At 37.8% G+C, this 25,888-nt stretch overlaps 6 protein-coding genes and 1 pseudogene across 10 annotated transcripts; 4 read left to right on the top strand and 3 right to left on the bottom strand.

The window, feature by feature from the left end:
* Positions 1-671: 671 nt before the first annotated feature.
* Positions 672-1,082, bottom strand: LOC148297944 (uncharacterized; annotated as a pseudogene).
* Positions 1,083-3,130: 2,048 nt separating this feature from the next.
* Positions 3,131-8,119, top strand: LOC110762625 (Protein phosphatase 2C family protein). 2 transcript variants are annotated; one of them, XM_021965277.2, is made up of 11 exons: positions 3,131-3,466; positions 4,156-4,278; positions 4,787-4,850; positions 5,182-5,290; positions 5,818-5,971; positions 6,263-6,388; positions 6,584-6,707; positions 6,924-7,000; positions 7,178-7,230; positions 7,457-7,511; positions 7,617-8,119. In XM_021965277.2, the coding sequence occupies exons 2-11, from the start codon at positions 4,162-4,164 to the stop codon at positions 7,845-7,847; spliced, it is 1,110 nt and encodes a 369-aa protein (XP_021820969.1). In that variant the 5' UTR covers positions 3,131-3,466; positions 4,156-4,161; the 3' UTR covers positions 7,848-8,119. The 2 variants fall into 2 exon arrangements, with proteins under 2 accessions (XP_021820969.1, XP_021820970.1); XM_021965278.2 differs by having other exon boundaries at positions 3,131-3,484.
* A 416-nt stretch (positions 8,120-8,535) lies between these two features.
* LOC110762602 (uncharacterized) lies at positions 8,536-10,530 on the top strand. Of its 2 annotated transcripts, XM_021965249.2 has the most exons (4): positions 8,536-9,121; positions 9,257-9,506; positions 9,957-10,027; positions 10,150-10,530. In XM_021965249.2, exons 2-4 carry the CDS (start codon positions 9,399-9,401, stop codon positions 10,445-10,447), a joined length of 477 nt encoding a protein of 158 aa, XP_021820941.1. In that variant the 5' UTR covers positions 8,536-9,121; positions 9,257-9,398; the 3' UTR covers positions 10,448-10,530. The 2 variants fall into 2 exon arrangements, with proteins under 2 accessions (XP_021820941.1, XP_021820940.1); XM_021965248.2 differs by having other exon boundaries at positions 8,536-9,506.
* A 229-nt stretch (positions 10,531-10,759) lies between these two features.
* On the bottom strand, positions 10,760-14,999 carry PGR3 (proton gradient regulation 3). Of its 3 annotated transcripts, XM_021965247.2 has the most exons (3): positions 14,666-14,998; positions 11,244-14,541; positions 10,760-11,087 (listed from the first exon to the last, which is right to left on the bottom strand). In XM_021965247.2, exon 2 carries the CDS (start codon positions 14,430-14,432, stop codon positions 11,277-11,279), a length of 3,156 nt encoding a protein of 1,051 aa, XP_021820939.2. In that variant the 5' UTR covers positions 14,433-14,541; positions 14,666-14,998; the 3' UTR covers positions 10,760-11,087; positions 11,244-11,276. The 3 variants fall into 3 exon arrangements, with proteins under 3 accessions (XP_021820939.2, XP_021820938.2, XP_021820937.2); XM_021965246.2 differs by having other exon boundaries at positions 11,235-14,999; XM_021965245.2 differs by having other exon boundaries at positions 11,244-14,999.
* Positions 15,000-15,476: 477 nt separating this feature from the next.
* Positions 15,477-18,637, top strand: LOC110762597 (Sas10/Utp3/C1D family). Its single transcript, XM_021965239.2, has 6 exons — positions 15,477-15,873; positions 15,999-16,054; positions 16,292-16,346; positions 16,873-16,953; positions 17,043-17,293; positions 18,143-18,637. Exons 1-5 carry the CDS (start codon positions 15,678-15,680, stop codon positions 17,276-17,278), a joined length of 624 nt encoding a protein of 207 aa, XP_021820931.1. The 5' UTR covers positions 15,477-15,677; the 3' UTR covers positions 17,279-17,293; positions 18,143-18,637.
* Positions 18,638-19,826: 1,189 nt separating this feature from the next.
* Positions 19,827-22,960, top strand: LOC110762598 (nucleoid-associated protein At2g24020, chloroplastic). Its single transcript, XM_021965240.2, has 7 exons — positions 19,827-20,059; positions 20,809-20,957; positions 21,848-21,948; positions 22,046-22,085; positions 22,391-22,462; positions 22,557-22,613; positions 22,707-22,960. Exons 1-7 carry the CDS (start codon positions 19,981-19,983, stop codon positions 22,776-22,778), a joined length of 570 nt encoding a protein of 189 aa, XP_021820932.1. The 5' UTR covers positions 19,827-19,980; the 3' UTR covers positions 22,779-22,960.
* Positions 22,961-23,046: 86 nt separating this feature from the next.
* LOC110762599 (early nodulin-like protein 15) lies at positions 23,047-23,940 on the bottom strand. Its single transcript, XM_021965242.2, has 2 exons — positions 23,606-23,940; positions 23,047-23,480 (listed from the first exon to the last, which is right to left on the bottom strand). Exons 1-2 carry the CDS (start codon positions 23,796-23,798, stop codon positions 23,134-23,136), a joined length of 540 nt encoding a protein of 179 aa, XP_021820934.2. The 5' UTR covers positions 23,799-23,940; the 3' UTR covers positions 23,047-23,133.
* Positions 23,941-25,888: the final 1,948 nt, after the last annotated feature.

The following is a 25,888-nucleotide window of genomic DNA, read 5'->3' as shown; positions in this document are numbered from 1 at the left end:
ATCCTCTTCAAATAGACAAAGACCAAGAAAAGCCTGGGATGAATTGTAGAGAAATTGAAGCAAATGAGAAGAAAATGGATCAAGAGAAAACAATCCGTGCATATAGAGAAGAGATTGAAGGCCTTAAAGGCTGTCTATCAGTTTCACAGAAGAAATTTTCTGAAGCAGAGAAGAAAGCTAATGCACCCAAAGAACTAAGAGAGAGAGATGATGTGATACTCAAACTAGAGGAGGACAATCAGAAGGTTTCAAGATTAGCTAAAATGGAAGAAGGAGCAGTTCAGACATCTAGAAGAAGCACATGACAAGCTCCGAGAACAGTTTCTTATTCTCTCGGCGACCCACATAGAGAGAGAGAGAGAGAGAGAGAGAGAGAGGCTAAATGGTTTTTTAATGGATTTTCATAAATAAATAAAAAATTATTTATTTATTTAATCCACATGTCACGATGTGATTGGACATGTGGGCTCCACTTATCTTCCACATCATACGCTTAACAGAATTTTTGACGGCAGGGACCATTTGTGATAAAAAGTTCAAACGTTAAGGACTATTAGTGTCACAAAAAAACCTCAAGGACCATTCGTGATAATTTCGTAAACGTCAAGGACCATTTGTGATAAAAAGTCTATTAATTTTTATGAATCAACTATTTCCCTCAATCAATTTGCCTACGCTTTCGCCACTAGCACAAAGAAGCTTTTCGACCTCGAAAGAGAGGGTGGCCAACCCAACCCCTCGTTTTTCGATGAGTTCAAAGTCCGTCGTAAAAGATGCTTTATCGCCGATATCAATTCCTCAGTAGACTTCACCGAAGGGCTCGACAATCGAAACTCCTCACGGAAATTGGCGTGCTATTTCATCGCCTCCTCGTCGCTGAGACCCCTCTGCGACCTCGAGTTCTCGTCCTTGATCGCCTCTGCACAAAGTCCACAAATCCAACGGCCCTGATGCCGCTCCTTCACCATAGCTATGTACTTTGGCGTGCATTCCTCCGTCAACCTGCACCAATAGCGCTTCACCAACTCCTCTTCCACCATTGATTGAGCTGCGCTTGGACTCCCTGGCTGTGACGCCTCCATAGCCGAAAATTTGGGAGAGAGGAAAAAAAAAAGTGTTTTGAATTAAATTTTTACTGTTTAATTTGTCTTAAACGCTAATTAACAACTATGAATTTTGAAATTTGTACAAATTTTGATGTAATTGACGTTACGGAAACTCTGTATCGGCGTCACGATTATCTCAGAACCTGATTTATTTCTCTCTATTTTTTTTTTGGTAATGAAATAAGTTTTTTTGTTGCTCTTATATAGAGCTCTTTCGAAGCCCAAACATGAAATTTTCGTGTTCTTTTGGAATTTAGATTTCCCAAATCCCTAATCATTGCCTTGTTTGGCTGCTGTGATTTTGTTTCCCTTTTTTCTTTTAGCTAAGTTTCAAACAAGTTTCTCTGCCTATTTTTTTTTGGGAAACTACAGTTTGATTGAACTTTGATGAAAATTACAAAATACAAAAGCTGTTAGGATACGTACGCATTCATGTTTTGAGCATGAGAACGGACAATTGTTTTTTGTTTAGATGCTAGCCAAAAAAATATAATAAAAACTCACTTTGTGGTGGCATGTAGGCCGTAGCTGCTCGCTAATTATATTCCCACTTTCTCTCTTCTCTTTTGGGTTTATTTATTTAATTTTTCACTTATTTAGACTCTTCACGATCTGTTTTTATGTATTGTCAGTTTATAAATTAAGATCATTAATTAGGTTAAATCATATCTAAATGTCATAATTTGACGACACATTAGACGTGATATGTTAGAGCATCTCCGACCGATATGTCAAAAGTGCCACATAGACATTTAACAGCTAGAAATAACATCTCAATCTTCAGCCTTCATTCCACATCAGCTTTGACACATCGGTTGGAGTGTGTGAGATGTTATTTATAGTTGTTAAATGTCTATGTGACACTTTTGATATATCAGTTGGAGATGCTCTTAGAATGATATGTCTATGGTAAAAGATGATAACAGGAGGAAGAAGATTTATAAATGGTAGAAAGATGGTTTCATTGCCAACTGTCAGCAAACTTAGGTTGGTGGGGATGGGGCTCTAGGAAAGTTTGTGACTTTGCTGGTGGAGTTCATCTTCTTGTCTACTTCACTTTGAAGTTAGTCAACATCTACAACTGCCGGTCTGCTTGTTTTTAGGCAAAACTACGGCCCGTCGCTGAAAGAAATGTTATATGCATATTTAAGTGACACACTGACGTTGATATGAATCATATGATACCAAAACTCTACCTATGACTTGGAATTTTATCCGCGGCCCAAATTTTGCATGGTTCGTACATCATCTGTTAACAAGGGCCATGCAAATTGCAGAGGGAGATGTTCTTGTTTCCCAACGTTTTTCTTACTTTGGCAACATTAAAATAAGGGAAAGGAAGTCGTTTCATTATTTAGGGATGAAGCTATCAGCTCCACCTGGCTCAGAAAATGCCTTCAAATGGAGCATAAAGTGGGTGATTGGCAGATAACGAAATTATTCATAAGTTTGGTGAATCTCTCTGCTGCCACATGATTTTGAAGAAATAGATACAAACGGAGCAAGCAAGAGTCTTTTTCAAGTTTTTTTTATCATCTTTGTTTCATATCGTGGGTGGTTGATAGTTAGGGAATCTAACGAGTGTCTTCCGTGCCGACATGGGTAAAAAGCCAATTTTGAAACACATTGAAAACTCCAGCGCCTGCTTCCAGATTGGGAAATAGGAAGTGAATTTTTTCTCCTTTTGTTTTTGCTTGGAGTTATTAATTGAACTTAAAAGAAAGAAAAAAAAGCTAATTTTAGTCATACACGCGTCCGAAAATGATTAAGAGTTTTCGATTCATATATATATGCGAATTTTACCATATATCAACTCATATACATGTGAGTTTTGCAATGTATCAACTCGTGCGAGCAAAATCGAGCCTAACATAATTCATGAGAAAATTAGAATATACAGAAAAAAAATGTTAAAAAAAAAAAAGGAAAGAAATATAGAGTGACGTGTGTCCGAGAGAGAGAGAGAAAGGGGCTTGAAAATACCGTGAAAAAGACCATCAACAGTGAGATCAACAGTGTGACCAGAGAAATTACCCAAATTTCAAATGATCATTCGGTCTTCCAAAAGTCTTCTTTTTCTCTCTCTCCCCCGATGATTTGCTCTTTGACTCTCTCTCTTTCTCTCTTCTTGCTCTGTCATTCGTCTTTGAATTATTGATACTCTGCTCTCCTCCACATATTGCCCCTTTGTTTTTCTCTCAGATTCCGTGAAAACTCTGTTTGTCTGGCTCTTTTGTGAAACCTCTAAAAGACCCACTTCCCAAACCCCAATATCCATTCTTTCTGCTGTTTCCGATTCTGATCTTCATTTCTGTACGGGCTTCCCAACCGGGCATGTGAAGGAGCCTCAAGTCTCTCAAGTGATTTTCTTTCTTTATGTATAAGTTCTTTCTTGGTTCATTTTATTCACTCTTGCAACTTAGCATCTGGGTCTCTCTTGCTTTTGGTTAATATTGAATTCTTGATGATTCATTCCCTTTTGAATGTAAATTTGGTTTTTTTTCAAATATGGGTCTTTCATATAAATTTGGTTTTCTCTTCTTCTCCAGGATGATCTTGATGTTTTCATAAATACCGAGTTGATCCTGATGATTGTTACTACTATATTATGTATTAATCCTTTCTTTCAAGTCTAACTCTTGCTTAATTTTTGTGATTTTAGTACCCTAATCTGACTTTATTTTTTATATTTCCTGCTTCACTTGGAGAAAGTCCTCTTAAATCGTTCCTGAGTGTGATCAAATCGATCCAATCTTGTATACTGTGGAATATGAGATGATAGCAGAGGTGAAGGAGTTGAGACTTGTGTGTGTGATTTACAGAAACTGACAAATAGCCTTATCTTTGTTTGACTGGTGATTTCTATCTATTTTCATAACCAAACAGTAAAAACTTTGAGTTTCTAGAAGTCCCAATGCGTTTTCTTACCTGCATTTTCCTAACTTTCATACAAGTTATCATCAAAACTCTGTTGGTTGTTGGATACATTAGTTTTTCAGCGTGGAATTGTGGGATCAATGTTTCTGATTGAACTTTTATTTAATTTCAGATTGGAATGGGTATATATCTCAGCACTCCCAAAACTGAAAAGTTCTCTGAAGATGGTGAGAATGGCCGGGTCAGATATGGTTTGTCATCAATGCAAGGGTGGCGTGCCACCATGGAGGATGCTGTGAGTAAATAAAACCTTGCTCTTCCTATTAGAAGTTATTTTGAGAAAATAAGTACCTCTGTGTACATTTTTAGAACTTTACTCTTTTATGTTTTCCATTTTTGTTTAGCATGCTATCGTTAGGATTGAACTGAATATGATATTACCTGACATGTTCAAATTGACTGCGTAATCTTAATTCCACTTGGGTTATTCTTATTTATTCTTTTAATTAGGACAGAGGTTGATTGTCTTTTGGCATGTGTTGGTGCAACTTTAGTCTTGGGTGCTACTCCTTGCTAGTAGCCTAGGAGTCTCCCCGGGTCTGTTTATTGGGCTAGTCCTATTGGTGGTCTCGGGTTGTTTCAGTAGAGAAACAATCAGGACTATGGGAAGTAGTACAGTACAAAATGTTGTACACTTTGTAGTGTAGCAGAGAGAAGCTGCTATGATTATTTACGTTGTTTTTCAGAAAATTTTGTGACATCATTAATGTGCTGTTTGTTACTTTGTTGATGTGTTTTGTTAGCATGCAGCATATCCCGATCTCGATGCATCCACCTCATTCTTTGGTGTTTATGATGGCCATGGAGGTAATAATGGGCAATTTCAAGTATCTGCATTTGTAAATTGTGCTAGAGGATCAATTTCTATGAATGTAGTATGGATAATTTTTTTTACTGTACCATCGTTCAGTTGACCTCTATCTCTGTCTACCCAAAAGAGTCATTGATTATACTCATATTTGTAAGCATATACTCATCTCATTGATGAGGATGGGTAACCGATAACATGTAATCCTTTTTAGTACAAGAATGAATGCCTTCTTCTTGTAATCAGACGTACATATGCAGTTTGTGAAGTTTATTAGCAATAATTTATATTTTTTGTATTATTACTTACGTATGTTCAATAATTCTGTAGGTAAGGTAGTTGCTAAATTCTGTGCGAAGTATCTTCACCGTCAAGTGCTCAAGAATGAAGCATATGCGACTGGAGATATAGGAACTTCTGTTCAAAAAGCTTTTTTCAGGTTACACCTTTAATGTACTAAAATTCAGTTTCCTTCTACCGCTTTCTTAGTGGAGGGGATGAGTACAAATGCATTTATTCAAGCTATATTGTAAGGGATGTAGCAATAACCTTGTGGATTTGATTCATGAATCATACCCATAACAATTCTGATTGATAATCCTTGTATTTTAGTATGTTGTACTATTTTATTGTCCACATATTTTCATGGTAAGTGTGCGAAAAGAGTTTTAATTTTTTTGACTGGTATCCCAAGTTTTGATATAATAATGAGAATGTTAACGATTTTAAGTAGTGACTTATTTAATTTTTAAACTAGTCTCAATATGTGTTGAGACTGCTGAAGAAAGATCTGACCGCATTGTGTTTATTATGCCTATTTTGTTCTGGATCCTTATGAGATCACAGATACTTGACATGGTAATACTTGTTCAAGTGTGCGAAAATAGACTTTTATTGTGTACCTTTATACTTGTGGTCTTATTATCCTTCATTGAGATTGAAGATGTTGTTAATTGATTTATGCAGAATGGATGAAATGATGCGTGGACAAAGGGGCTGGAGAGAGTTAGCTGTTTTGGGAGATAAGATAAACAAGTTTACCGGCATGATAGAAGGATTAATTTGGTCCCCAAGGAGCAGTGAGGGTAATGATCAAGCTGATGATTGGGCTTTTGAGGAGGTAGGTGCTGGAATCATAAAGTTGTTTCGAGTTATTTATCCTTATCTGGAGCAGATACTGATCTGCTTGATTTCTCTTTATTGTATATTAATTTGAGTACTAGGATTCTTCGGGTAATTCAGAACTTAATCATTCAGTAAATGTAATTTGTATGCTGGTAGGAGTACTTTCCCTCTGCTAATACCAACACAACTTTCTTTAACAGTGTTGATTTGGAAGCTATAAGCAATTTGTTTCATTGGTTTCATAATGTCTATGCATTCCATAATTTAAACTCAAATATGTTTTCAGGGGCCTCACTCTGATTTTACTGGCCCAACTTCTGGGAGCACAGCCTGTGTTGCAATTCTTAGAAACAACCAACTTCTTGTTGCAAATGCTGGTGATTCTCGTTGTGTAATATCTCGGAAGGGTCAGGTAATTTATTGTTTTCCAATCTTTTGCATGCTTGTTAGCTGATTAAATATCGAAGCAAGACTATGCTGCCTTTTCAGTATTAAATGGTTCAAAGTGATGAGCATTTGACTTAAATTCCAAGGCTATTTAAACATGTTAATCGAGAATATTTGTACATTTTTTATTCTCGTTGATCATTTCACTTCTCTTTTTCAGGCATATAATCTGTCAAGAGATCACAAACCTGATCTTGAGCTTGAGAAGGAGAGGATTTTGAAAGCCGGTGGTTTTATCCATGCAGGACGAGTCAATGGCAGCTTGAATCTTGCAAGAGCTATAGGTAATTTCACTGCATGAGAATTATAGATATATTTTAGCTTGAATCTTGAAAAATATACGAACATGCTTGCACGCGCGCACACACACACACACACACACACACACAAACCTTTTGGCGTTGGTCTGCTACATTACGTGCATGCATGTTTGTGGAGGGGAGCTAAGGGGAGAATATTTTGTAGTTCCCATACTCATATTAGTTTTGCATGTACTGCAGGTGATATGGAATTCAAGCAGAACAAATTTTTGCCAGCTGAAAAGCAAATTGTAACTGCCAGTCCAGATATAAACACTGTATGTATATATATACTTCATGGGTGGATAAAATGGTTGTTTTGGGGCTATCTACATTTTCTAGTTTCACAAAATTGTTTTGGTACCTATTTTTTGTCAAATAAAAAAAATCGACAAAAAATTATTAGCTGTTAATTTTATCTTCCATTTTAATTTTTTATTTATTTTGTAAATTAGGTTGAGCTTTGTGATGATGACGAGTTTATCGTGCTAGCATGTGATGGCATCTGGTATGTGTCTTAAGCTTTACACCTCATTTTCGTTTTGGAGTCTCTCCATCAGCCTTATTGATGGACTTTAGCGACTATATCATACCCACATCCAGAATTAAAAAATAATGGTTGATGACAAATAATTTATGCTGATATGTTTCTGTTTTTGATAAGTCTTGTAATATATTTATGTTATGGATGCTTATCGGAAATCTAAGTTAATGTTTTTGTTAATTTCTTACAGGGATTGCATGTCTAGCCAGCAAGTGGTTGATTATGTACATGAACAACTGGTCTCGGTGAGTGCATCTTTCTCTCCCTTTTCTTTTGTTCTTATGGTTTGAAAGCAAGCACAGCAGTCTAGTGTTGCGTCTCTTTGACACTCATCATTGTAAATCATGCAGGAAAGCAAATTGTCTGTGGTGTGCGAGAGAGTCCTTGATAGGTGTTTGGCGCCAACAACTGCCGGTGGTGAGGGGTGCGATAACATGACCATGATCATAGTGCAGTTCGTGCAGTTCGTGCAGTTAAAGAAACCCCTGCAGTCGGCTGGATCTGCAGACGAGAGACCCTCACCAACCGAGGAAGCTGGAACTGGAAGTGATTCAAAGGCAGGTGAAAGTGAACCGAAGTAGTGGCTGCTGTGTGCCATGAAACTAGAAGGGATTGCATCACGTTTTACTCTTTCAGAAGAGAATGGGTTCTCAGATTTGTAATTGTAGATGGATATGGTTTAGCAGGAAAAATGAATGGATTAACAATTAGTTAAAAATTCGTTTTTTGTGCTCTTGAATTTGTTTTTTTACGTTTGGAAACGCAAAACTTGAATAGTATGTACAGATTATAACAAAGTACAACCCAACTGTTTGAACAACAGCAGCATATGCTATATAAATATTTTGAGCTATTTACAAGTTCTATAATCAGCCTTTTAACTTTTTGGTCATCAAAATGGCCTTGTAATTTGTATTTAGTGGCCAGAAAGTAAAATGAAAAAGGTAAAAAAATAGTGTTTTTGGGGCACGCTAAAACCGCTGGACAAGGTCCTGGGTTTGTATATTATCGGCTCTCTCAATAGGAAATGTTCTATTAAAAAAAACCCGCTGTGACTTGGTGACTCAAGATGGGTAATTACATAATTATTTCCAATAAAAGAAAGTCTGAAAAATTGGCAATTCAACATAAGGTTCGTAGGAGGAGAAAGAAGATTAAAAATAAAATAAAAACCTTGTCTGTCTGAAATTTCAGTCAGGGTATTTTGGTACTTTTAGTACTTCTGTTGGTTATCAAACACCACCGTCTCAAGGCCTTCTTAGCTAGAAGCCTACAAACTGCAACCCATGAGTAAACAGCAGCCATTTTATCGAACTTGCCTTTTTCTGCAGCATCCTCTGTCTTTCTGTCTTCTCTCTCTCTTCCCCCCCCAAAAGCCAAAGCCCTCCAAATTCCACTACATAGAAAAATAAGTCACTTTCTCTATCTAAAATGGCCCAGCTGGGCCAAAACTTATGGAGAGGAGGAGAAAAACAAAAGAGAAAGATGGCAAGGATAGATATGTCTTCAAATGTCCTCCAACTCCAACCACACCTCTCTTTCTCAAAGACCATATTTTTACTTCCCACAATTGCCCTTCTGTACATTCCATCTTCATCACTCATTACTTTGTATTCTTATCTCCGACCTTCATGGGCCTTTTCGGGTTCTCACAAATCCCAGAGTTTCAGACCCAAACATATATGATCCAACTGGATACACAAAACCATCTCTCTCCATAATTGCTTTTTATTATTATTAATTGTTATATTCCCTTCCCTCTCCCTCTCCCTCTCCCTCTCCTTGTCTCTCTAGAATCGCAAACCTTATCTCCTTTTTTGAGTTGGGTTTGCGTTTCCTTTGCTTAATCTCCAAGGTTTTTACCTTTATTTTTCCCCAATGGAGTTTGATATTTGACAAGATTATGAGAGGGTAATTTTTGGGTCCTTAAAATAACCGAATTTTATTTGCTAATTGGATGCGGATTTCTATTTTCTTTGCTATGTAGCAGACTTTAAAGGTCAAAGATTCCACATTTGAGTAGGAGATGAAAAGGGGTTCACTGGATTTTGATCACTTTTCTCTCTGGAGTCTTGTTGGGTATGGTGCTTAATTTGCAATTTTGATGCTGGGATGCAATTCTGAAGAGAGAGATGAAAAGGGTTGCTGTTAATTCTCATAAATCTCAGCCTGTTGATGAGGAAGCTAGGCTTAATTTTAGACATGAAAGTCTTCTGCAAGATTACCTTGAACGACAAAAGGTTAGTTTTTGTTTTACTTTTGTATTGGGTTTGTTTTCTCTTACTGATTTTGATATCTAGGTGTGGATTTCTCTGGTTTAATCATGTTTTTATAAGTCTTATCGAAATCCTGTTATGATGTTTAGTGTTGATTCTAGTTTAGCTTTCTCTGATTATAATGGTAGTTTGACTAGTTTTTCATTGAGAATGATTCTGAATCGACATAAACTTGTTATCTGAAATCCCCAATCGTGAATCAAAGTCAAATACTTATTTATTATTATCACTACTTTTTTTAACATACAAACATGATTTAGGAGTTGGGACAAAAAGGAAAAACATAGACTTCTTCTTTGTTACAGTTTTGGCAGCAGTCCGTTGAACATTAGGTGGAAGAAACCAACTTTATTGGGTTTTGATTATATGAATAAGTATGATAACGATTTCTTTTGTTTTGTGTTTTTAAAATAGGAATTTGTATCAAAGAAGAAGAAATTGCAAGCAGCAAAGCAGAAAAGAGACATCCTTGTAGCTGAAATTCGGTATGATCTTTGCTTTCTGTATTTTTTGTTTTTGGTTTTTGTGTATTACATTATTTTCTGTCAGAGAGTAGGAAAGTAAGAGAAGCTTGTAACCTAATTTGCTCATCACTTCTGACCTTCAGATTTTTGAGACGAAGGCATAGGCATCTGCTGAAGATAAAACCAGCAGAGACTGAACCTGAAGTCCAACATCAGAAGTCTGACATACAACCTAAGAAGTTTTCAAGGAAAAGGAAAAGTGATGCCAATGAAGCTGTTCTAAATAAACCATCCCAAGTCTTGCCGGAAGAAGGAGGAGGAGAACAAATTGTTTCAGAGCCCATAAGAGTAGAGAAGAAGCCTAAAAATTGCCTAGTCGATGACGAAAAAGTTGGAAAGAAAAAATTTGCTTTGCAAGATCCGGTTGCTTTGAATGTTTAAATTCCAGGCCATGGAGAAAATGCTCTGTTTTAGTGGGAGCCTCGTTGTCATTGATAAAGATAAATATAATTCGTCTTTTTTTACTTGGTGTGTTCTTCATACTTTCCCTTTCAAAGAAAAATTTAAAAAATGTTTGTATGTCTGTGTCCAAGTTTTATTATGCTTTGTTCTTGATGTAATATTATGTGATAAGATCTCAATCAATATTGAGATGTGCACATTGTTGAATGGGAATGTGCAAAGATAAGAAACCCTGTCTTTAGGGGCAACACAAGCAAAACCCTTCCAATTAATCTTCACAAAACAATCTCAGAAAGACAAAAATATAATCAATATTCGACAGGTCATGTATGCATTAGCTCTGTATAATAATCTGCTAAGGTCAGTACAGGATGATGATTGAACTATATTTGACATAGCAGGTGGGGAAGGAAGAAGTAAAATATAGATACATCATTTACACTATATATGTAACAACAGAGACCTTACAGAGTATACAGGGGTAAGATAATATCCCATGCATGTTACTTCCTTCTAGATACATATCTAGGCTCAGATGAGCAACATCAACGCCACAAAATTGGATTTTTATGCACTCAGTTATCACCAAAATCATCGACTGAGACTGCAGTGAAACATCCTGGAAAAAAGTTGAGTTCAGACAAACGTTTGACAGAAAAACCCCAAAACACCAGAATTTGTATCAAAATTATGTTATTTCTGTAAAAACGTCTTTGGAAGAAAATTCTCAGTTGTGGTTATACAAGGGCTGAAAAAGAAGTATTACCCCACATACCTCAGATACCAAGATTTGTGTATATCTTGTAAGTCAAGTTTGATTGGGAAGCTGTGCAAATGTTCCTACATTCGGGCTGCAGCCCCCGACCATCATGTTCTTGTAAACTGCATAAGCATGATCTGGATTTCCAGATGTGCTATACAGTCGAATGAGAGCATTGTAGGTAAACACATCAGGTTCAAGACCTACAAGCTGTAGTTCTTCATAAATCCTCCCTGCTTGCTCCACCATTCCAACAAGTCCAAGATTGAGTATTAATGAATTGTACGTGAAAAGATCAGGAGCAATTCCTCTAGTCCGCATTTCATCATAAACAGTGAGAGCTTCCTCTACCCTCCGCGATCTTCCAAGTCCATTTATCATAAGGTTGTAAGAAATTGAGTCAGGATCAAGGCCACTTTGTTTTATCTCCTCAAAATATTGCAGAGCATCATCCACTCTCCCTGCCTGGCACAGGCAATCCACAAGAATGGTGTAAGACTTCAGGTCTGGTCTTATTCCTTCTCTAGTCATCCTTTTAAACAACTCGCAAGCAGCTTCCTCATCACCTGTTTTTGCAAAACCATTTATGAGAATATTAAAAATAGCAGAATTAGGCTTGCATCCATAGTCTGCCATCTCCTCAAAGAAATGCATTGCTTCGTCTAGTCTTCCCGACTTGAAAAGTCCATCTATGAGAGGGCCATATGTACAAGGAGAAGGAGAGAAATCACCACTTACAAGATCATAATATAAATCTATAGCCCTCTCAATACTGTCAGATTTCACAAGACTGGAGATGACTATATTGTGGGTTATGGTGTTAGGTTTGCACCCCCTACAATTCATCTCCTCGTACAATTCAAAGAGTTCAGTGATGTTCCCAGACTTCCCATGAGCATCAAGTAACAAGTTGTAGGTGAACACATCAGGGGCACAACCAGAATTTTTCATCTCCATAAATAGATCCCAGGCTCTTTCAGTGACATGGTCTTTCAGAAGCCATTCAATCAAACAGTTATAAGCTTCTAGTGTTGGCTTAATTCCGAGAGTTTTAGTAAATTTCTCAAATATATGGTGAGCATCAAAAGCTTTCCTACGTGTACACAAAAACCTAAGTAGAGGAATCAGTACAGAGTCACCCCGGCAAATCCTATCAGAGATCAACCTTTCAGCAAATAAAACGACTATGTCTATTTCAGCTTCAATCAAAATCCCTCTCATTAAATCTTCCCAAAAAGGCCTGTCTGCTTTAACCCCAACCTGATACATGAAGTCCTCAGCAATTTTTAAAGCATCCTCAATGCGCCCGTCCTTTACTACACCAGGCAGGAGAGTGCACACTGTTATATGATCAGGAAATAGTGATTTCTTCATCTGATGGAAGAACAAGAATGCATAATCAATTCTGCTTTCTCGGACTAGGCCATAAATTACAGTATTATAGGTCAAAACATCAGGTCTGCAATTCATTGTGGTCATTTTGCAAAGCATTTTCAATGCCAAAGTAACCTCATCGTTCTTGCATAGGCAGTTCAGGAGTGTGTTGAAAGTTATTGTGTTTGGAGGACACCCTTGTTCGGTCATATTCTCAAACATTTCAATGGATTTTTGGACTTGGCCCTCTTTCCCTAGTGCAGCAAGTAATGTGTTGTAGGTCACAACTGTTGGAGTGAGCTTCATTTCCTTCATTCTGTAAAACATTTGCCATGCTTCATCTACTCGGTCAGCCTTGTAAAGAATGTCAATCAAAGAGTTAAAAATAATTACGTCTGCTTCGCACCCATTTCTTTCCATCTCTGAAAGTAACTTGATGGCTTCATCTATTTGCCCAACCTTACTATAGCACTTCATCATCATGTTGTAAGTTACTGAATCTGGAGAAAGCCCACTATATTTTAGCTCATTATAAACAAGTTGTGCTTCTTGAAGTCTACCCTCTTCAGCAAGACTGTACAAAGATGCATTACAAGCAACAATATTAGGAACAATGCCTCTAGCTTTCATCTTCTCAAAGGCCTCAATAGCTTTGCCAGATTTGCCACACTTTCCATAGTAGTCAATGAAAAGGATGTATGTGTAAGCAGTAGGTGGAACACCCAGACATTCCATACTGTTGAAAAGATTCAATGCCTCGTCCAACCTGCATAACCGCAGAAGTCCACAAAGTAATGTGTTGTAAGTATGAAGATTTGGCGAGACCCCTTGTTTCCTCATGATATCCAACATACTAAATGCTTCATCAACATTTCCAGCTTTGCATAAAGCATTGACAAGTATGGTGAAAGTAACCACCTCAGGAGCATAACCATCAGCTTCCATTTCACGCCAAAACTCTTTCACTGTGTCCAAGTCTTTTCCATCACTAAACTTGTCCAGCAAAGTAATGTAGGTTACTTGGTCAGGTTTATGACCACTGGATTTCATTTTTGCAAACAATTCCTTGGCATTATCAAGTTTACCTGCAGTACAAAGAGCATCAATGAGAACGGTATAAGTGATAACATCGGGGCCACATCCCTCCTCGTCCATTCTCTTGAAAATTTCATATGCCTCATCAATTTTCCCAGCCCTCCCAAGTGCTCTAATGCATATAGTAAAAGTATAAACATTAGGTCTCAGTCCTAAACTTTCCATCTCCTTTAGCAAGCCCATAACAGTTTTAACATCCCGTCTCTTTCCCAATGACACCATAAGTGCTGAGTAAGTCTTCAGGCTAGGCTTAATCCCTTCTGACACCCCTCTTTCATAAACCTCCAAAGCCTCCCTACAATAGCCAGACTGAATAAGATTATAGATCAACCCATTGTATGAATACGCATTCAAGATAAACCCAGATTTTCGCATCTCTTCAAGAGCAGATGGCGCTTCTCGAATTCCACCTCTTATATCAAGACCCTTAAAGATAGTAAGGTAAGTGTCCAAATTCCTCTTTATGATCTGTTTTTGCATTACATCAAACACATAAGCCATATCCTCCGCCCTCCTATGAACCCTCAAGATTTCAAGCATGTAATTGCAAGTTTCAGTGGTGTGAACAACACTAGGCAACTCAGCAAAGGACTTAAAGAATGAAAAAGCAGATTTAGGGTCTGCAATCGACTTCAGAACCCTCACAACTTCCTCAGAAGACACTGAAATTTTTGGCTTTTTCTTCGCCACCACTACCTCCTGTGACCTCTTTATCACAAACCCACAAAAACCCATCCGTTTTTTCCTCTTTTTTGTCAAGTACACCAAAGACCCACATGGCCAAGCCTTTAACTTTCCGCAGTTTCTTTCTTTTAACGAACTAGTATGGCTTATTGCAAATATCCTATTGTCAGTAAAAGCAAGACTGTAATTGATACTACTACAGCACATGCTTGCAGAGCATACTATCAACAATGCCATACAGAATACTTTATGAGCTAAAGAATGAGCATAAATGAGTAACTCACAGAAATCAAAGACGGCATGTGCATTTTGTTCGTTGAATATCTTCTGAGAAAGCAAAATAAATGGGAAGGCTTGCAAATGGGCACGTATGTGCTTTCCGCTGAGAGAGAGAGAGAGAGAGAGAGAGAGAGAGAGAGAGAGAGAGAGAGAGAGAGAGAGCAGAAGGCTAGCTGCTATGGTAGAAAATGGAATCGGCTATGGTTCCATTGATGTTGGTCAATTTGGTACTCCATTGATGTAAGCTGTAGTGTAATCATGTATGTGGGGGTGTGGTCGATGGGTGGTTTGGATATTTTGTTGTTTTGTTTGGCTCCAAATCCTTTTTTTACTTTCTTCTCTCAATAAAGAATTGTGAAGAAAGAGGAAACAAAATGAAAAAAACAAAAAAACTCAATATCGAATTTTCGAAATTAGATGGATATTATGTAATTGGTTCTTGTCCATTTATGAAATTTGTTTTCTTTCTAACTGGTCTAATAGAAGCAATATTAGGGTGTGGTTTTGTATTTACAAGTAAACGTTATTAACTATTTTCATAATTAAATTTTATATTCACACATAAATGTTCGGAATCACCTTATGTTCTCAAAATAGAATTTTGTATTCATGAGTAAATGTTCTTAATCATTTTTCTCCCTCGATAACTTTTTATTTTCAAATTTCTCACTCCTGATTTTTTTTTTCCTTAGCACCGAAAAAAGATTTCCTCATTTTGTGTTAATGTATCAAACTCCCAAAAAAATAAAAAAATGAAGGGAAAAAGTTAAAAATTAAAAACTCTCCATCTCGTGGCTCGAAAATCGCATTATTTCCTAAACTGCCGCCATAATAAACCTGGTTCCAAATCCAAGCCCTAGCCCCCTGAAAACAAGAGAGAGACTTTTACTGCCTCTTTCTCCTCCTGACTCAGAATATTCGCTGTCTAATTTGTCAGTGTCACACCCTTGAGATTTTCTCCAGTTCTCTGCCACAGTCTCACGGAGAGAGAAGAGAGAGAGAGAGAGCCAGAGAACAATGGCAGGAAGCTCGATAGTTCCAGATTCAGTGATGGAATCAGTGAAGAGAACCTTGAGCCATGTAGAAGAAGTTGGACTTCACTTCCACCAATTCTTGTCTCTCTCCGACCCTGACGTCCTCGCCGAAACGCCGCCTCTCGAGCGAGCTCAGTCCCTGCTCTTGCTCGCCAGGGCCACTACCACCCTGTTCACCGGTATGTCTTTGGTTTCATTTGCCCAATTTTATTTTAGTTCTGATTTAATTGTTAGTTTTCATGTCGTTCTTTGTTAGCCAATTTGATTTTAGTTGAAATTCTTTTGTTATTTTTATGTTTTCCAGTGAAGTTGAGGTGTAGTGGAGTAGACCCGGATGACCATCCCGTCAAATCCGAGCTTGTAGGTTTGCTTATATTTTGAATTTTTAGTCTAAATCTAGAAGTTGATCACTTTTTTTGTTGGGTGCAATTGTAGCTCTGTTTTACGTGCTTACTGCTTGTCATATTGTTTATGGGTTAATGCATGTTAGGGTGTATGAGCTCATAATTTTGAGATCACATGATTTTCTTAACTGTTTCTATCATAAAAGGCTGAATACTTTTTTTCCGTTTTATTTTATTGTCTCCATTTATGTAGGAGAGATTAAGATTGTATCAGGAGAAGCTACAGCGGTTTGTGGATTTGAGTAAAGGTACACCACTCTTATTTGGAAGTGCAATTATTGATGGACCGACTTCTAAACAAGTTATGCTAGGCACAGTCAACCACATGCCGTGGGCGACTGTGAGCAATTGGTTGGGGTGCTGCCATTCACACGTGTCATGTGGATGACTGTGGTTAGCATTCTCCTTGTTGCCTGCGGGTGACTGCGAGCAATTGATTGAGGTGCTGCCTTTTGTGCACATGTCGTGTGGGCGACTGTGCTTTGCATCTCCTTGTTGTCTGTGGGTGACTGAGCATTTGATGGAGGTTCTGCCATTCGCGCACATGTCATGTGTGGGTGATGTGCTGAGCATTCCCCTTGTTTTCTTAAACAATGCTGCAACCAAGGACACAACACATTGTTGGTTCGCATTACATATATGATGGATAGCAGGCTATGATGTTATGTGCTTTAGATATCAAATTGTTTGAAACTTTCCATTTTTGTATTTACCATGATTCTTTGATTCCTGGGGTTTTATATTCTTACAGTTGACAATTTGATTTTGTTGAAGCACCATTGCGACCATCTACTACTTTAAATTATCAGGCAGCTACCCGTTTCATCGAGCATTCTTTGCCAGACCTTACACCTGGTAAGGTGTTCATTTACCCTTTATGTCAGGATTGTGACTTTTTCAACACCTTGATCTTATTCCACTCAAGGATTGCTTATTTGGTTCAGATCAGAAGCGAAGTATGAGAGACATTAGTAGAGGAGAGGGGTCAAACATTAAGTATCTAGAAAGGAAGGTTCAAAAGAAGAGGAAATATCAATCCCCTAATAAACAATCAGTTCAATCTGCTGCCAATGAGTTCCTTGAGAAAGCAGCCCGTGAAATTCTTGGTGATAGTGAAGGAGGTTGTAAGGGACCTCTACAGGCCAACAGTTCAGATGAAGAGGACGTGCCTATGAGTTGATTGCTGATTTTCCTGGTAAAGTTTTTCTTTTCTTCACTCTTTTTTCAAGTTATGATTTGATTTCCTTTGATTGTTTCAGCTGTTTCAAGTTCATTATGATCATCTAGCTTTTAATGTTACAGAGTTCTGAAAATTCTAGTCATTAGGTGCATGTGCCAGTGTTATCGTACATTCGTATAGCCTTGCTTCTTGTGCCACTAGTATAAAATCTGTATATACATTGCTCAGTCAAAATAGGAAAGACCAAGGATTTGGTACATCCTTAATTGTGACAAATAATTCAATATTCCAGTATTGATGATTGAAATTGCCAATTATTATAGTTATCATAATCGGAATAACTTTATATGACAAAGTAAATATGTTATTGCTACCCTTCCATACCTAATCTTCTGATGATTATGATCCCTAGAATTTGGCAGGATTACAGATTACTATTTATTACCAATGTGAAGGAATTGGAGAATTCAAAGCTGATCGAAATATCCTATCAATAGATATGTGTATGCACACAGGCACACAAGCACACAAACACACATGTATCTTTACCTTAATTATGAGTTGGGAAAGGAATTAAGGCACAAATTTGGCTCTACTTAAAATTCACTGAATCTTAATTTGAACAAACGGTTCACTGTTGATGTTGCTCACAGGTTGTTTTCGGTTAAGGCCTTTGTTGATCATGTTACTTTTTCTTTTACTTGTCTGCTAACATGGAGTCGAGCATCCTTTCCTTTAGGTTGAAAGCATCGGATATGAATTGTTGGGAACTTCTTATAAAAGATTTTAATCTTAATCCTTTTGTTCTTTTTTACCAATTTTCATCTTCTTTTGACTATTTTCTTTCTTGTTCTACTTTCATAGGATTGCTGAGACCAGACTCATCTTTAAAGCGATCCATCATCCATCCTCTCTATGGTGCTTTAGAGTTTTCTTTTTTCACAGTGCAAGTTTTTGTTATTATTAGCCATTTGATAAGTAGAAATGCCGTCATGAGTTTACGTGAGGAATGTCTTAGCATCTTATTATGTCTTAAATGGGGAGATGCTGCTTGGTCTTGCAAGGGAAAGTCTTCGTCGCATGTTGGCCAACATAAATTTGGTAGTTCATTCATTCATGAGTTATGACTTTAAATTTTGGATGATGATGGAAGACTTAGACTGAAAATGCTGATGGTTTTGAATGTAGAATGTCCTTGAAAGAGAAATCTGTCGAGTAATCTTTTTGTTTCACCCAAGTGGAAGACTGATCAGATCCATTTGAATCCGTTGTTAATGAAAACAAAATTATGATATTACCTTTTTAACTTTACAAAATGGTAGGTAATGAATCCTTCATTATGATATTAACTTTACGAAATTATGTTTCAGTGGTGGGCTTGTTGATTAGAATTTGATTCATTATTCTGAATGTGTCAATGAAGGTGTCCTTTCCTCTTTTGGACAAATTAAAACAAGGACACCTTGATTTGAAACCTGACCAGGAAGAAAGAAAAAAAAACCTAGAAATATTAAAGAGAAACGTGATCTTTTACATTATTTTATAATGTTTGAGATTTTTGGGGAAATTAAACTTTCGAAAATTTTATTATCAGTTAAAAATTAAAAATTAGACATGCACTTAGCCAAGTTGGTCAGAGCGGATGTTATTTTCACTCTGCACCATAGTACTAACTTACAGATGATGTGAATGATCGAGGGACTGGATTTGCCTTTGGTAAAGGCCTTCCTCTTCGGGGTGTGATGCTAGATTTGTGCCAAAGAGAGAAGAAAGCAATAGGTGAGATCTAAGACACCGGTGTTGTACTGGCCGAAGGCCCTCCGATACTAAAGTTAGCTAAAGGAGAGGAGAGTTGGCTTATTGACAATGCGAAGGCATGTACGTCAAATAGATGTCGATGAGGCAAAGGGTTCTTTTATAAGGAGTTGTAGGTGTCTTCTTGGTGCGAGATGTCGATGTGGGATTCGTGGGAGTGCCTTCTGAGGCTGCCATGTGTCCCAGCGAACATACCAGTGGGGAACTCGAGAAATCATGCAAGATACCTTTCGGGAGGCTGAATTGGCAAGGCGTGCTGAACTCACCTGCCAACCGTGGGCCGATTAGTGAACAATCAGCGGGTGGTGTTGGAGGCGTCTGCCGATTGTAGGACGGGACCTGCCAGCATGGGCTACAGGGCCATGTTGGGCGTAGAATCGGTCGTGGGTGCCGAAGTGACCTACTGATTGGTAAGGCTGGGCTTGCCAGCGTGGGCCATGCAGCCTTCCTCGGTGTCATACCCTTTCCACGTGCCATGGCATGAGAGGCCGGTCATATATGAAACAAACAATATTATATTAGAATATTGTTTTATAACAAAAAAAACAAAAAAAAAAGTGCTCTAGATTTATTTATCTGTTACAAAATCTTTTGTGCAATTAAAAAATCCGAGAAATGAAACCAAAAAAATTATAAATATTTTAACAAACCCTTATTTTCCCCAAATAATTTTAACAAGTCCCTTGAAAAAGTAAAAGAAAATAAAAGAAAATCTTTTACGAAAGTTTCAGGCTTTACCGAGGGTCAAAGAAATCCATCCTATCCAAACCCAGAGACAGCGCGAGTGGAAGCGAACTACACCCTCCCTCCCCTCCCCTCTCCTATTCTCTATTTGCTTCGCTTCTGTAAACAACTTCGCTTCTTTATCTTTCTCTCTCTATCTCTCAATGGCTTCGACCAGTGCTTTAAGCTCACGGCTTTCCAACTTTCGCCGACTCACCGACTCCGAAGACCATCTTTCTTTCCGTAAGCTCTCTCTCTCGTAACCCATTGGCTTAATAACAGCAGTTATCTGTATATTTTGTGTTTCTGTGTGTGCAGTATTTAACATGCCTCGAATTGAATCATTTAGAATGTATGGGTTTATTTTAACAAGATAGAACAGAAATTGGGTTCCTTTCTTTTGCCAATTTTAAGCCTTTTTTTCGCACGCACTGCAGAAAAAGCATAGGTTTGATAGTATGAACAATTAAAGCTGGCATCTTTGACCATTATATTTGAATAATAGGCATTGAAATTTGGTGCCACTTAGCTGAGCTAGATTGTTTGAATGTTGTTATGCGTGCATAATGCATATTGCATTCTAGTGAGTTTTCTTTCATCTCAACTTGTTTGCAAAATCTCATAAGTTTTTGTTCAATCTTTTAATCATTGTTTTTTATGCGCACGCACTGCAGAAAAAGCATAGGTTTGATAGTATGAACAATTAAAGCTGGCATCTTTGACCATTATATTTGAATAATAGGCATTGAAATTTGGTGCCACTTAGCTGAGCTAGATTGTTTGAATGTTGTTATGCGTGCATAATGCATATTGCATTCTAGTGAGTTTTCTTTCATCTCAACTTGTTTGCAAAATCTCATAAGTTTTTGTTCAATCTTTTAATCATTGTTTTTTATGCAATAATGTCTCCCCCTTTCCATCTCATCCTGTGGGGGTGGGATTGTTGCATGATTCTGACTATAAATCAAGCTTACTGCCTCTGCTTCTTTTAGGTGACGTACTAAATTCACGTCCAGCATGCCCTTCATTTGTATCTTGGCCTGGTGTTAAAACTAGGAGGGCTCCCCGGTCGTCTCGTGTGTATGGCTTATTTGGAGGGAAAAAAGATAACAATGAAAAGGGTGATGATGCAGCTTCAAAGGTTTAGCATTTTCCCTCTTATGTAGTTTGCTTTTCCATTTTTCTGGATCTCATCTTGGGTAGACCCAGTTTGTACTGATCATTACAATCTCTATGTACTGAATTGCTATACCAGTTAATCTTTCTCATATTTTTTATTTCTTTCCTTTTATGTGTTTATACTTTTGTTGGTATGAAGGTGCGATTACCCATGCTAAGTCAATACAGATTCTACTAAAATTAAAGGGGATAGCTGGTTTTATATGCTTTATGTGGAGGCACTAGATAAATTTTATGCTTCGTGCGGCCTTAGGCTGCAGGTGGTAACTCTTCCAATTTAAGCTAAGTAGCTTTATGCAGTGCTAGGCCCACCGAATTTTAACATCATGATGTCAACTGTAATCTAGCTGAACATGCGTTTGCCATATTTCTTTTGTTTGTGGATCCTTATCTTGGATCATTTGATGGGCAACAGGATTTGTTCAGGATGAGGGCAATGGGCTGGATGTCAAATATTGTTGCTAGTCATAATTTTAGTCGAACTATAAGGTTGCTGTGCTGATAGTGGTGTTATGTTATCATCAATGCAACCTTCTTATCTGAAGTAATGATTACAGTGGCCAATAATGCCTCTTTTAGTAACAATGCAAGCTTGAGGTCAATAATAGGAAATTTGGATAATGATGGCCACATTAGTTTACTAGAACACATTCTGGAGTTTTGTTTTTCTTTTAATAAATTTGTCCACAATGGAAGAGAATTTATATTCTTGAAAACATAATGTGTCTATGATACTACATTATCTTTATTGCAGTCTCCTAAGTCTGTCTTAGCCAGCCTGGAGCTAGTCCAGCACTTGTAAGAATAGAACCCTTGATTCAAATATTAAGTTAACCTTTCACTTTGATGCAGGCAGGAATATTTGGTAATATGCAAAATCTTTATGAAACGGTTAAAAAAGCTCAAAATGTAGTACAAGTTGAAGCAGTGCGTGTGCAGAAAGAGCTTGCTGCGTATGTTCCTAATGTTTAATCCAATTTAATCTGATACTCATAATTCTTTAAGTGGCTGGATAAAATTTTATCTCTTCTTCTTCTTTCTGTTTTTCAGGGCAGAGTTTGATGGTTACTGTGAAGGTGAGATAATTAAGGTATGATTCACTCTCGCCACAAGGCCACCTTTTTATATATGTTCAATTTGGGAATCTAAGCTGCTTTGCAAGCCTGAATGGTATTTTAACTTTTGAGTGGCACTAGCAGATTTTCACTTTCATAGTACCAGGATTACATTCGGAAACTATTTTTAAATTGATATCTCTCTTTTTCATAATTTCTCTTTTGTTTTAAGACAACTTTGAGTTCTTTCAATCCTTCCCTTCCCCTAGGTCCAGTTACGTTCATACTCACTTGTCTCTGTTACTCAGATTTTACAATCCATCTCTGATTTTTTTCCTAGGTGACGCTTTCTGGTAACCAGCAACCTGTACGCACTGAGATAACTGAGGCTGCTATGGAACTAGGAGCAGAAGTAAGTGATGAACATCTTTTGTTTTCTTTTCCCATTTGCAAGAGTGAGTTTCTCTTTATCATATATGTGACTTTTCCATTTTTTCTTAATGCAGAAACTTTCTCTTTTGGTCACTGAAGCGTACAAAGATGCACACCAGAAGAGCGTTGTGGTGAGAACTCAGCCTATCCTCCTCTCACGTGTTTTTAGGACTAATAAAATAGCTGGCTTCTTAACTTTGTGCCTGTTCTTTTCATCTTTTCAGGCCATGAAGGAGAGAATGAGCAACCTTGCCCAGAGTTTAGGAATGCCTCCAGGCCTCGGTGAATTGAAATGAGTAGAGTGAAGGATGTTTGGCACATCTCGCTTGCCATTCGTATTTTGTAATCTCTAAGTTCGAATTCTTTTTTTCTTTTTGCTTAGAACCTCTGAAGTTCGAATTCAAGGAAAAATCGTTCCTTGTTTTATAACAATAGATTCAAAAAATTTATTGAGACTGTTATTGTTTGAACTTAAAAACGCCTGCCTTTTGAGAATCTATTGCGAGACTTGTATAGGAAATGAATATGTTAATATTAAGATAATTGAAATTGAATTGCACAATATCTCAGAACCCCACTCATATTAGAAAATAAGAATAAAGAATTGAACAAATCATTAACCCCACCCTCTAAAACCCAAAAATTCTCACATCAAAACAACCCCAGAGCAAAAATCCCGAATGCCACAACCAGAAGACCACCCTGCAAGCTTGTAGCACTGCTAGTTGGAGCAACAGCGGGACCGTCAACCTCTGCCGGAGAAGGTGCTGGAGAGATACCATAGTGTTTTCTTGGGGTCATAACAACCACAATCACCTTCTGCCCCTTCTCACAGTGGCCCTTGGTTCCACTGATGAAATAGAATGGCCCTGGTTGGTCAAGATGAAGCTTGGTTTCAACATCCTTGTGCTGTTCAATTGGGTTTGAAACATTGCAGTTAGCGTAGTCTTCCTTGGTCACACGCAACACCGAGTCTTTGGCACTGTCATATTTCAACACTGAAACAAAGACAGAAAACATAGCATAAATTAGCAATGACCAAAACAAAACAAAATATGGGAAGGAACCCCAGATGAGAACTGAAGATTGAAAAGCTTGGGATTGAATTAAAATGGAGATTTACCAAGAGTGTCGCCGACCCGAAAACGGGTGCTTTCAGCCCATTTGTTGAGAGATTGGGATTCAGAGGATGGGATTGCCCATGAGCCTGTTTTGCCTCCAACCAATATCTCTCTGGCTTCTGAGAAGCTGAAGAAAATAAAGATGAGCAACAGAGAAGATGAAGATAGAGCTCTTGATGATGAAAAGCCAGCCATTGACACTTAAACAGAGAGCACTTAGACACTGAGGGTGTTTTTGGGGGCTCTTGAGTTTGAGAGCAAGTGAGCTAGCAAAGCAAAGAACAAAAGGAAAAGGCTTGATTGATTGAGGTTGTGGTTGAAGAAAGCCTCTCAGCGTTCATGTATTTATTGTCTATAGGATACAACTGTGATTGGGGGAAGGAAAACTAGCCGTTGTGCGGCTCAGAGAAAAGGCTGATGTAACGTTAAAAAAATAATGGCGATAGATAGAAGAAAACGCTTTTCAACGGTCACAAAAACATGGAAAGACGAGTACACCTGGTTTTAGAGTTTTGGGTCCATCATTATATTAAACGCTTCAACCCAACGTCGTTTCAAGGGCGGGTTGGATTAGGACAGTGGTTTTGCGCAGCCCAAACATTTATCCAATTTTTATTCTCAGCCCATAACATAGGAACTAGATATAAATAAAATAAAATAAAATAAAATTTTGGCTAGTTACAATTTACTCCTCTAAATAATTTAGTACCTTGGTTTGAACAAAAAAAAAATTTAGTACCTCGGCAAATGTTTCAATCCACATTTTTGCACTTTGTGCTTAAATAATGATGTAATAAATGTGGGCCCTTATTATTGGCAGCGTGGCTGCCAAATTTGTGCCACCTTGCATACCACGTATCAAGTTATTGAGTAACTCAAAATGTGTCAACAATATGCACTTTTTCTTCAAGCTTCAAAGTTGAAATCTGCATGCAGACGTAGAAAGAAAGAGACAAGTTTTACCGTTCCACCGTCTCGGCTTTAAAATACCACCTCACAAATACATATATAAGAGAGGTGATAACAGTACCATTTCTCACACCAGAAAAACCAGTACACCCAAACGCACCCTAAACTTACTCTACACACCCATAACAATCTGTCAGCACATTCTGACAGCAAGGACAATGATGTAAATCTAAATAGATATAACATGCAATACACTAACTAACCAGTTTCAGACATGATGAACAAGATGAAGATCGATCTGAACTTGAGAAACCAGAGACTTTCTCCTAGAAACCGAGAACTTCTTTCAGCAGTAATTCTAATAGGGTGAATATCTATATGCTTGTTTTTGTATGTCTCGGCTCTAGAAGGAGCCTCCTATTTATTTACATATCTCTAGGAGTTTTACCCATCAAGAAACTCCTAGAGATAACCTTAAGGATTAGGTAATCTTAATCCTTATCAAAGGAGGAATCCTTAAGCCTGTGAGTATATCTAGAACACTTATATTAGGCTGCTATATCTGATAGGAATAGACTTTCTGATAAACCATGAGTTCTTAGGAATCCTTATTCGATTAGAAGATCACTTCAATGGTTTAAGACAGTAAACCATCTTACAAATGAGTGATGATCGAACCGTTCATTCCATTTTTTACACAACTAGAATCTCTTAGGTATTTTATGATAATTCTAGAATAATCTCTGATAAGTGTATATACTCACTATGTCATACTAGAATTCAATGAGAAAGAGCCTTATCTTTTAGTTCATCTCTTTAGTCTGCTTAAGTTTCTTTAGAGAGAGAGAGAGAGAGAGAGAGAGAGAGAGAGAGAGAGAGAGAGAGAGAGAGAGAGAGAGAGAGAGGGTTGGAGAGAAAAATGTCAGACACACACAAAATAAGCCCAGAGGATATGAGGAAAGTAGGAAATAGGGCTCCTCCTGGCCTCCGGAGCAGCCTTAACTTTGGTGCAACTTCCTGCATGGTCGTCACCGGCTTGCTGCTTGCTGGCGCCATTGGCTACTATACCCTTTATGTCAAGAAAAAGCCTGACCCCTCTGCACTAGATGTCATCAGGGTCCATCATGACCTTGACGTGACGACCTTCATCTCAGAAAGTCTCTTGTCAGTAGCACCGACCCCGCCCCATGAAATAGCTTTCTATATTTATGGTGGCACTAGCCTAGCCTGTGTATGTTAAGTAATTATGCCCTAGGGCTTCTTCTTTTTTTTTTTCTTTTTTTTTCCTGTTCCAAAATATTATGGCCTAGTTTGTAATTAATCTTTCATTTGTGTTGTGGACGTCTTTGTTTATAGTTTATGGTTCATACACGTGT

The sequence above is a fragment of the Prunus avium genome, chromosome 1 (assembly GCF_965620075.1).
Source record: "Prunus avium chromosome 1, drPruAviu1.hap1.1, whole genome shotgun sequence".
Classification (NCBI taxonomy): domain Eukaryota; kingdom Viridiplantae; phylum Streptophyta; class Magnoliopsida; order Rosales; family Rosaceae; genus Prunus; species Prunus avium.
This window is presented reverse-complemented; position numbering and strand designations above follow the sequence as displayed.

What these genes read in the sequence shown, in the direction of transcription:
- LOC110762625 (XM_021965277.2), top strand. Translation starts at nt 4,162, where the DNA reads ATGGGTATATATCTCAGCACTCCCAAAACTGAAAAGTTCTCTGAAGAT. An exon ending in CCAGTCCAGATATAAACACT is followed by an intron (nt 7,001 to 7,177) that starts GTATGTATATAT and finishes TTTGTAAATTAG; the next exon opens with GTTGAGCTTTGTGATGATGA. An exon ending in CTAGCATGTGATGGCATCTG is followed by an intron (nt 7,231 to 7,456) that starts GTATGTGTCTTA and finishes AATTTCTTACAG; the next exon opens with GGATTGCATGTCTAGCCAGC.
- LOC110762602 (XM_021965249.2), top strand. Translation starts at nt 9,399, where the DNA reads ATGAAAAGGGTTGCTGTTAATTCTCATAAATCTCAGCCTGTTGATGAG. An exon ending in ATTACCTTGAACGACAAAAG is followed by an intron (nt 9,507 to 9,956) that starts GTTAGTTTTTGT and finishes TTTTTAAAATAG; the next exon opens with GAATTTGTATCAAAGAAGAA. An exon ending in ATCCTTGTAGCTGAAATTCG is followed by an intron (nt 10,028 to 10,149) that starts GTATGATCTTTG and finishes TCTGACCTTCAG; the next exon opens with ATTTTTGAGACGAAGGCATA.
- PGR3 (XM_021965246.2), bottom strand. Translation starts at nt 14,618, where the DNA reads ATGGCATTGTTGATAGTATGCTCTGCAAGCATGTGCTGTAGTAGTATC.
- LOC110762597 (XM_021965239.2), top strand. Translation starts at nt 15,678, where the DNA reads ATGGCAGGAAGCTCGATAGTTCCAGATTCAGTGATGGAATCAGTGAAG. An exon ending in ATCCCGTCAAATCCGAGCTT is followed by an intron (nt 16,055 to 16,291) that starts GTAGGTTTGCTT and finishes CCATTTATGTAG; the next exon opens with GAGAGATTAAGATTGTATCA. An exon ending in GTTTGTGGATTTGAGTAAAG is followed by an intron (nt 16,347 to 16,872) that starts GTACACCACTCT and finishes ATTTTGTTGAAG; the next exon opens with CACCATTGCGACCATCTACT.
- LOC110762598 (XM_021965240.2), top strand. Translation starts at nt 19,981, where the DNA reads ATGGCTTCGACCAGTGCTTTAAGCTCACGGCTTTCCAACTTTCGCCGA. An exon ending in GTGCAGAAAGAGCTTGCTGC is followed by an intron (nt 21,949 to 22,045) that starts GTATGTTCCTAA and finishes TCTGTTTTTCAG; the next exon opens with GGCAGAGTTTGATGGTTACT. An exon ending in CTATGGAACTAGGAGCAGAA is followed by an intron (nt 22,463 to 22,556) that starts GTAAGTGATGAA and finishes TTCTTAATGCAG; the next exon opens with AAACTTTCTCTTTTGGTCAC.
- LOC110762599 (XM_021965242.2), bottom strand. Translation starts at nt 23,798, where the DNA reads ATGGCTGGCTTTTCATCATCAAGAGCTCTATCTTCATCTTCTCTGTTG. An exon ending in TCGGGTCGGCGACACTCTTG is followed by an intron (nt 23,481 to 23,605) that starts GTAAATCTCCAT and finishes TCTTTGTTTCAG; the next exon opens with TGTTGAAATATGACAGTGCC.